Below are 9,389 nucleotides of genomic sequence, written 5' to 3'. Positions count from 1 at the left end.
ATAACTATCATTATCAATCAAAACATTTTGTTGTAAAAGCACATTATTATTGTTGTTATTATTATTAGTACTATTATTATTATTATTATTATTATTATTATTATTATTATTATTATTATTATTATTATTATTATTATTATTATTAATAAAATGAAGTGTTATTTTGCACCACACCAAATTCCAGGTTTGATGTTTGTCATTGAAGATTTATTTAATTTTAAATATTTTCCTCTCTACTCCAAAGTCTCCATAGTGATCAGTCTTTATTCAATTCGATGAACCAGATCAAAAAAGCAGAGGTCTCTCACCTTTACTGAGCTATGAGATGCGATGTTAGATACGCATGACACCCTGAGGACCCTGAGTGTTTGTTGCCAAGAGTCCAGTGGTTGCAGAGATCCAGACCATGTTGATGTGTAATGATGTGAGGGGCTGCTGCAGCACTTTTGGCAATTTTGTGGTGGAAATTTCTCTTAAATATGAGGGTTTCCTATGAATTCCAGGTCAGTCACAGATCTTTAGAAACTACAGACGTGGATATGTTAGAGTGTGTTTGCTTTATGTATGCAGGTTTGACATAAGAGGCTGCGGAAATTACAATTCCAAAATTGTGTTGGAGGTTTTTTTATCTTTATCCATGTCTCTTAAGGTCTTAAATAAAATTAATGAATATTAACATAGTGGCTCTAATTCTACATTACAACCAAGCATCTTTTCATTCCTTGATGTTTAGGATATTTCAGTAAAGGGAGCAACAGGAACAACACTGATCTCCTCCACCTGAAGCTGTATGTTCGGATCTATTGTTGACCTGGTGTTTCCTCCAGACAATTAGCAGCAGACCTCCCACTATCGCTCCCCAAAGTGGAGCCTAGTTAGATCCCACTTTCCACAATCCAAACCCTCAGGCGTGGAAACCCCACATTAGAGGAAAAAGCAGGGCATTTCCCTGCCCGAGCAGCTGCCAAGGGTTAATTTGGCTTGACACACACACACACACACCGACACATACAGTCCTGACCAGTTAATTTGGTCATACCGGCGTTAATGGCGTCCCAAGGGGTGTTCCGCCATCACAGAGGTGATTCCCAACACTCCAGGTGGAGGAATCGGAGCTGGAAAGGGGGCTGCCACTTTAAGGGACAAAGGTCAGGATCACCAGATTCTCAGGAAAACATGACTTTATTGTTTATACACGTGTGAGTGTGTGTGTGAGTGGGCACGTGCATCCACAGGGGGCTGTGTGCGTGTAGACGCTCGCTCAGGATCCACCAAAACTGTGTGTGCACGGACGCTTGGATGGATTCAGAATAGCTTTATCAGCTTTTCTCACACTCGGTATCTGAGTTAAGAAATATTTTCACTTCTGTTCAGCCCATGTGGACGCACAGAATGTATGCGTTGTCGTGACAGCTTATGTACGTGTGTCAGCAAGTAGCTGTTACCTATAGGCTGATATAAGGAGGGCTTTGTTTTTATTCACATTAGCTGTTACTCAGGTGAGTGACACACAGGCAGACGTGCACCATGGGAAATCACCTGGGATAGCGGTGGGAAGGGAGGGGGGCTGTGGGAGAACCTGGATGTGAGGAGAAGGTTCAGCAGCAGTCCAGCTGCGGTCACAAACCAATACTTAGACCATATCTTCAGTTCAGAATCCAATGTGGCATCTGTGATTTAATCTGGGGTTCATCTCTTATCTTGGCCCTCCAGGCTGCCGTCCAGATGTCGCCAGGTGTGACCTCCCACCTTTGCCTCCTGGTCCTACCAGTGATGTCGCTGCTGCTTCTCCTCTCTCAAACAGGTCGGAGCTACGAGAGCCTCACCCCGGGGTGTCACCTTTACCGTGAGTCTCTTTTGTTCATAGCACGGCATCGCACCTTAATCCATCCAGACACACACACACTGACCTCCCTCTCCCTATCCTCCAGCCTTCAACGTGACCATCCGCAGTGACCGTCGCGGCACGTGTAAAGGCACCCATCTGGTCTACGCCTGCGTGGGCTACTGTGAGTCCAGCGCCTTCCCGTCCAGATATTCTGTGCTGGTGGCCTCCAACTTCACACACAATATCACTTCTGCTTCACGGTGCTGCACCATCAGCAAGGACGCCAAGGTGAGAGGAGGGACTTCTTGGTTTGGGACAGAGTTGTAGCTTCTTCTATCATTTATTGTTGACACGCTCATCTGCTGAAATGCCTTCCCTCAGGTCAAAGTTCGCCTGGATTGCCCTCGGGGTCGCCACCATGATGAAATCGAGATCCTGACGGCGAGGGCGTGTCGTTGTGACATGTGCCGCAAGTCACGCTACTGATGCCACAAAGCAGAATCAGAAAGACGGGACCCGATTACACACGTTCAGTCAAGCGAACGGAAACATACAGGGGACGGACAGCAGAGGACGACTTCATCACCACGTTTCACCACAAACCATTCTTTTTCTATATCAACCTGTTTGTCACTGTCAAAGAAAACACACTTTGCCTTTTTTAACTGAACTTGAATCGGCCTACAACCATGTTACAGACTGCAGCCATGAGACCAAATCATCACAACAAGAAAACTTGATCTGGACAGGAAGCTCAGTTCAATAGAAAAAGTAAAGTGTTGAAATTGGCAATTCAGACCTTTCAAGGTGTTTCAAGATGTGTAGTTTGTTTATGTGTGTGTGTGTTCAATCACAGTTCAATCAGACAATCTGATGCAGTGACTGGATAACTTGTGCATGTATGAAAGTATGCAAAATACATAAGAAACACGTCTAAATAAGTGTCATCTATATGAATCATTAATAATCACCATCAATACAGAAGATCAGCTGTAAGTTAAGATGATCAGTCGTCTGAACACAAACCCCGCCCACAAAAGCAAAGGGACTAAAGAATGTAGAAATCTTTATTTATATTTATAAGTTTAAAATTAAGGATGCTTTGTAAATAATATCTATTGGTGACACCAAAGAATGTTGGCATTGTCAGACAGAATGCACTGTATAGTTTATGTGATTGTTTGTATTTCAATAAAAGATTGATCTGCAAACGCATCGTTCATGTGGATTCTAATCTCTCTTCTCTTTAATAACACCACGGCACATAATGGACTTTAGAGACAAGATGGACGGCAGCATGAAGCAACCAGATGTGTAAAGTGCCTCCAGATAACGTTTGTTGTGATTTGACGCTATTTAAAAAAAGTTCAATTGAATAGATTTCATCCCAAAAAGCTTCAGACATCAATGTGGACATGTTTGCGTGTGGAGGAGGCTCCAGCAGAACACGCCCCCTGCTGGATAAACACTGAACATTGTCTTGCACCCAGGTCTGTAGTTTGAGTCTTTTATGTTGACTTCATAGCTTCGGCTGAGCAGAGCTGCAGGCCAATCAGAACAAAGCAGAGAAGGCATATGGCCTTTTTTGGCGGTTCTCACTCAGTGTGCACACCAGGGCTGCTGTGAGGGATGGTAGAGGAGTTGCGATGTGCTTTTTGAACATTGAAACATTGCAAAGGTTTCAAGTCAGACCCTTGAATGAAAATGTGAAGATTTGTAGACCAAATTCTCAATAATGGGCAACATTATGAAGATTTCCTTTATTATTTGTTTGGTACAAATTAAATCAGATGCAACAATAACATGATGCAACAATAACATGACTGCTAAGCATTTTGATCTTAATCAAATCTTAAACTAAAACATAGAACTAATACAGAGCTGTATCTTCATCTCATCAGTGACTTATATTCCACATAATAAATGCATGTTTGATAATAATTTGTTGTTGACATCAGCATAGTTATACATCAACATTCACTACACCGACACGTCTTCTACACAGAGTGTCACGGTCTTAGTAACATTTCTAAAAGTGCCGTCCCCACTTAGAAAGTCCCACAGTGCCGTTTGGATCAGAACGTCTCACACTCTGTGTCCTGTGTGGAGCAGACGGCACAGTGGCAGTGCAGAGCCATGGGGTAGTGGTACAGAGGGGAAACATCCGGCTGGCAGCCCGGCAGACGGGCGGTCATGTGACGGGTCCGGTTGTACGTACACACGCGGTGCTGCCGGAGGATGTAGGGAGGGTCTGGCATGGGCTTCTGCAGGGTCACAACACACACATTTAGGGAATTGTCTTAAGAGGAAATTCAATATGTCGTATTTCTGATTCCCCCCTAAAGCTCTGAGTATGATTGAACTCCTGACCCCCTCAACAACAACACAGCGTCGTTAGTCTCTGACAGCCTTTACCTCCCACGTGTGACAGCGCCCCCAGCAGGCCTCCGTGGTGACTCGCAGGCTTTTGCACCCGGGCTTTTGAGCCACGAAGGAGAACTCCCGCACCGCGCAGCCGCGGAATCCTTGGATCGCGTTGTTCACAGCCACGCCCACCAACGCCGCCGCGCCGGCAACAAGGAGCAGGAGGAGAGGCAGGGAGCGGAGGAAGAGATGCATGCTGGGCAGGGGTTACAAAATGTATAGAAAGTCAACTCAGTTTGACAAATGTGTAAAAGCGTAAAGCTTCACTACAAATCACAAACTTGATCTTGTTAAGTTTGACCAACGCTGAGATCTACACACATTTAATTGAGTGTAAGGAATTAATATATTTTTTAAACCATTTAATCTTTATTTTTTTGATAATCCGGACACAGTGACACATTCTGAGTTCTTGCACCACGTAAGCAGTCAGTTGATGTGATTTTCACACCATTCAGCAGAATTATTGCAAAACTCACTACTCCATCTAGCGGCCATCGCGGCTACTGCAGCCAGCAGCACCACTGACCCAAACACTGCAGTATACATTTAGTTTGGATTGATCAAAAAAATTCAATGAACTAAACATTTAGATTACTTTAAACACATTCATTTAAAATAATAATTAATAACAGTTTTCAATGACATATAACAGGAAGGCAACAGTTCACTTTCTTTATTCTTCTTATTGAAAAACCTTCCTACAGAAAAACAGATTTAGTGCCCATGATGCTGCACAGAGGTGTTGGGAGTGTCAGGATTCCCAATACAAGTTGACCTAATAAGCTAAACAGTTGTATGAAACCTACAATGCTTCCTTAACACATGAAGCTTCTGGAAAAACTACCTGGAACACCTCACTTTGCTCAAATGTGACTAATTACAACAGATATACAGTGAAAGTGCAGTGCTGTGTGTGGTGTTAAACAGAGGCTCTGTAGTAGCAGGAGTAGTAAAGCTCACATGTTAGTAAAGCCCTGCTGCTGCATGGATACCTGCCTGCCTGCCTGCATTGCTGCCTGGATGTAAATGAAAACAAACTCACCTTTTGTGGTTGAGGATCTTGCAGAGGTCTGAGCTGCTGGACTCCTGAGCGTCTCTGTCCCGGACAACAAGGAGTGAATGGAACCAATCTGTCCTTGTTGTTGTTTTTAGAAGGACCATTAGGGCGGACGGACACTCTGACATCATAGCAATTATAATGAAATACCATTAGAGACCCCAAGCCAGAAATAATGGAGACTCCCTGGAAAATACAGACGCCTGTCTATGTTTGCTTAACCTCTGCCTGTATCTTTCTCTGAGTGTGTGTGTGTGTGTGTGTGTGTGTGTGTGCGTGTGTGTGTGCACACACTTCTTAATCCAATTTATGATTGAGGTCATACAGTTTTTTAGTCATAGAACTCATTCATTTTTTTATTCTGCAAAAGCACAGCTGGGTTCAAACTACATTATAAAAAGAAAGCGCTAAATTACAATGATTCTACAATAAATTTGCTAAATTTGGTATTTTTTGATGACATATTGTAGCCAAGTGAGGTCACGGCTCACGGGAGAGAAATGTTTGGTAGTAGAGGAAGAAACTTTCTATCAAACAACATCAGAAGTTCCAAATCTCTTTTTGGAACATTGTCAAACATCAAGAAGATAAAGAATCCATGTGAATCAAAGACACAAAAGAAGCAAAAAGTGACACAAAAAAGCTCCAGACTCCCCGAGTGTTTTCTCAAAGTGAAGTTTCATTTTTAGCACATAGTTTTTCCTCCATTCTACACTCCCCTGTCATGTTACATACAGCAGTAAGCCTCTCTACATTCAAACCCCCCCACCCCACCCCACCACTGTGTTGGTCCCCAAAATATACATCTTCTTCTTCTTCTTCTTCTTCTGCATCGCCTTAATCGTCTTCTCTAAGGTTTTTTCTTCAACACAACACACAAAACAGACCATTGGGCAGACAGTGCAAATCTAGAAATTCAGTGAAATTGCTACGTAATGCGGTTGCAGGTTTAGGTAACATTATATTCTCAGTCTGTCATCTGTTGCTCTGACTTATTGCCATTCAATCATTTCTAATTCAATGCTTTTCTTTCCTCTTTCTCCTCTTTTCTGTCTTCTTCACCCCCCCCCCCCCCCCCCCCCCCCCCCCCCTGATTTTAAAGCTTTGGTCGCAGGATCGCGGCCACAGAGAGGGGGCGCCACATTGGACGCAAGCAGTGTCTGTGAGGCGATAACTAGAGCTCTCTACCAACACTCTCTCTCTCTCTCTTCCTGTTTCAATACAATCAAGGGAATTTAGTTTGCAGCACTTGGGAGAATCCAAACAAAGTCTGAAGTATGATTTTGAATGCTCTGATCATCGTTTGGTCACACCAACCCGACCCTAGAATAGTGGGAGCTGGGTCCCCTTACAGCTGACCCACCCACAATAAGAAAGAAGAGTGTGTGCATGTGTGTGGGGGGGCGTGTGTGTGCGCTAGCCGAAACAAAATGATGTCGGCCAGAATCAAGATAGGGTTTGAAATCCAACCAAATGGGAGCGCTTGTTTTCATCTTATTGGCAGCCACCTGGTATTTGAGGCATCACGGTCGTTATCTTCATCATCAATCTAAAACACACGGCCTGCATGAAAGACTGCTGAGAGACAAGTGTGAAAGCAGCATGAGAGTGACAAGGAGATGTCCAAACTCAAGTTTACGCAAGAATACAGCTTCAAAATATGAGACAACACAGCAGAATAAGAGCTGAGAGCGTCTGAGAGCGTCTGAGAGTGTGTGCAGGTTAACGGTTTGTAACGTGGGGCACATTGGCTCCCCTGGTGGTGAGACAGCAACTCAAAAGCAACTAGAAGCAGACAGATTTTTGAACTAACAGTGTGAACAAATGAAGGGATTTCAGGTCTACACTTTGCCATTTGAGTGGATTTCAAAGACGCTTTGACTGAGGCGTAATGTGAGGCGAGCTGCTGGTCTGAAGGGCTCTGAATGTTTGCTTTACATCTCAGGTGTCAATCAATCCATTAGTTTGTTTTTTCACGATACATTCAACCCCCTGCCCCCCCCCCCCTAGGAAGGAGAGAAGGAGAGAGAGAAAAAGAAGCAAAGAGAGAAGAGCTTCCTCTCCGTCTGTCTACACACACCGCCTAGTCGCTGATTCACTCGCTGGATACACACCAACATACTCACACAAAGGCGCACACACATACACAACCTGACCATCCTTCTTGAAATAAGGTAACATTTTCCTGATCAAATAGAAAATAAATAGCATCAATATCAGTTTTCACAAAATGAATACAAAAAACAAGAAAACAAATCAACTTAATTACAAAAACAAAAATCATTTCCATTAAATGAATGTACACAGAAAAGTACCGTTAAGACAATGTGAATATCAAGGACGCAGGAGTAAAAACAAGAGTGGGGGTTAAACTTTGGAGTGTGTGACCCGCCTCCTGTTTAACCCCCCCGAAAACACACACTTTATCCTGAAAGAATGAAAATATTGCTAAAATAAGTTTTTTTCAGAGTTTTTTCCTCTCTTCTTCCCCTCCCTCTATCAGAACGACCAGACAAGAATAAACTGATTTTTGTTGGTTCACATCAAAAAAAAAACAAAGTCATCATCATCATCATCATCATCATCATCATCATCATAACGGTCGCCATCTAGCAGCGTCGGGGTCTGCCGAGCCTAAAGGAACAGACGCTCCGGGTTCGGAAAGCCAACTGGACCTGTGCCGTTTCTCTTTTGGTTTTCCGGATACTTGTGGTGCGCTTCATTCATCCTCCAGTAACCTCTATGTGGAGCGGGGCTTGCTGATTGTTTATTTTGGGTTGGATGTCAGCTTTTGGGGGGGGGGGTTCTTAGGTGAAGATACATCTCCACATGAACATGATCAAACAGGGAGGGACTACCTCTTAAGGTGGAATGTGTGTGTGTGGCCGTGTTGACCCTTTAAACACACCCACACACACACACACACACCCTTTAAACGCACCCATCGCACCACAAACATCCAACATCTCTCACAAACAAAAGAGAAACAGCTCCTCCACACATCCAGCTCTTCCCTCTCCTCTAATAAGGTCTCTTAAAGGGGAATACCGCTGAATTTCAACTCTCACATTATGGCCTTCCCATACAATTAACATATGATGATGTGAAGTCAGAATTCAGGCCGGCCTTCCCCTTTAATGGTTTCTGCTACACTAGTGTTTCTCCCATAATACACTACAGAAATATCCAGAGACATGTGTATATATATAAAAACATTATCATCATCATCAGTAGTACTTAGAGTAGAGTAGAGTAGTAGTAGTAGAGTAACAAGTAAGAAGAAGGAACATTATTGTACTTTATATCATGATCATCGCTATCGTCATTGGTTTTTAAACCTCGAGGGACTTCAGGCTCGACCTTTGGTGGAACCCAACAGAGTGGGAGAGGAGATAGCGCCAGAACTAAGAGTGTGTGTGAGTGTGTGTGAGTGTGTGTGTGAGTGTGTGTGTGTGTGTGTGTGTGTGTGTGTCACATATGTGTGTGTGTATATGAGATGTTTTGGTGCATCCCACTTCTGATTGTTGGTGTGTTTACCTGGATTGGCACACTCTCAGTCTGTCTGCATTTACCTGCGTTGGTGTGTGTGTGTGTGTGTGTGTGTGTGAGGGTTTGTGTGTGTGTTTGTATGTGCACTAATAGTTTTGGGACAATCGTGTGAAGCTGCTTCCTTTGTTTGTTCATATACTGCTGCTATCCACACACTGGAAAAAGAAGCATCTCTGACCAAAAGATGAATGAGGTCACTGTGCAGACGCCGTGTCAAAGACTGGGTCAATGGGACAGGGGGTCGCTTCCCCTCTTGGTTTGGTTGAGCGGGTCTGAACACAGCGATGGCTCTCGGGTGTGAGAGTTTGGAGGAGTCGGTCTCGCTCTGGTTCTAAACTAATTGAGGAATAGGTTGTGTTTGTGTTGAGCCTTGTTAGAGTTGAAGCCGTTTGGGGTCTGATTTGTTTGTTCCGTCTCCACTCTCAGATAAACATTCATCTTTTGATCCCCGGTGTAATGTGTGCACAGCAAAACATGAACCAGTTTCACACAGATCTGTCAGAAATAAAGTACAGCGTTGACCTTGGA

General features: G+C 43.6%; 2 protein-coding genes across 2 annotated transcripts; one reads left to right on the top strand and one right to left on the bottom strand.

The window, feature by feature from the left end:
- Positions 1-479: 479 nt before the first annotated feature.
- gpha2 (glycoprotein hormone subunit alpha 2) lies at positions 480-2,314 on the top strand. Its single transcript, XM_076170797.1, has 4 exons — positions 480-503; positions 1,714-1,846; positions 1,932-2,116; positions 2,210-2,314. The coding sequence occupies exons 1-4, from the start codon at positions 480-482 to the stop codon at positions 2,312-2,314; spliced, it is 447 nt and encodes a 148-aa protein (XP_076026912.1).
- A 1,589-nt stretch (positions 2,315-3,903) lies between these two features.
- Positions 3,904-4,447, bottom strand: LOC143016433 (glycoprotein hormone beta-5-like). The gene is made up of 2 exons (XM_076170767.1): positions 4,244-4,447; positions 3,904-4,092 (listed from the first exon to the last, which is right to left on the bottom strand). Exons 1-2 carry the CDS (start codon positions 4,445-4,447, stop codon positions 3,904-3,906), a joined length of 393 nt encoding a protein of 130 aa, XP_076026882.1.
- Between the last annotated feature and the right edge of the window lie 4,942 nt (positions 4,448-9,389).

The sequence above is a fragment of the Genypterus blacodes genome, unplaced genomic scaffold (assembly GCF_046128005.1).
Source record: "Genypterus blacodes isolate CSIRO-AG114 ecotype Tasmania unplaced genomic scaffold, CSIRO-AGI_Gbla_v1 ptg000232l_1, whole genome shotgun sequence".
Taxonomy (NCBI): domain Eukaryota; kingdom Metazoa; phylum Chordata; class Actinopteri; order Ophidiiformes; family Ophidiidae; genus Genypterus; species Genypterus blacodes.
Note: the sequence above shows the minus strand (reverse complement) of the source record. Positions and strands in the feature narration are given on the sequence as shown.

Coding starts and splice junctions, on each gene's coding strand:
- gpha2 (XM_076170797.1), top strand. CDS start 480: ATGAGGGTTTCCTATGAATTCCAG. Junction 1,847..1,931: donor CCCGGGGTGTCACCTTTACC/GTGAGTCTCTTT, acceptor CCTATCCTCCAG/CCTTCAACGTGACCATCCGC. Junction 2,117..2,209: donor CCATCAGCAAGGACGCCAAG/GTGAGAGGAGGG, acceptor GCCTTCCCTCAG/GTCAAAGTTCGCCTGGATTG.
- LOC143016433 (XM_076170767.1), bottom strand. CDS start 4,447: ATGCATCTCTTCCTCCGCTCCCTGCCTCTCCTCCTGCTCCTTGTTGCC. Junction 4,093..4,243: donor GGCGCTGTCACACGTGGGAG/GTAAAGGCTGTC, acceptor GTGACCCTGCAG/AAGCCCATGCCAGACCCTCC.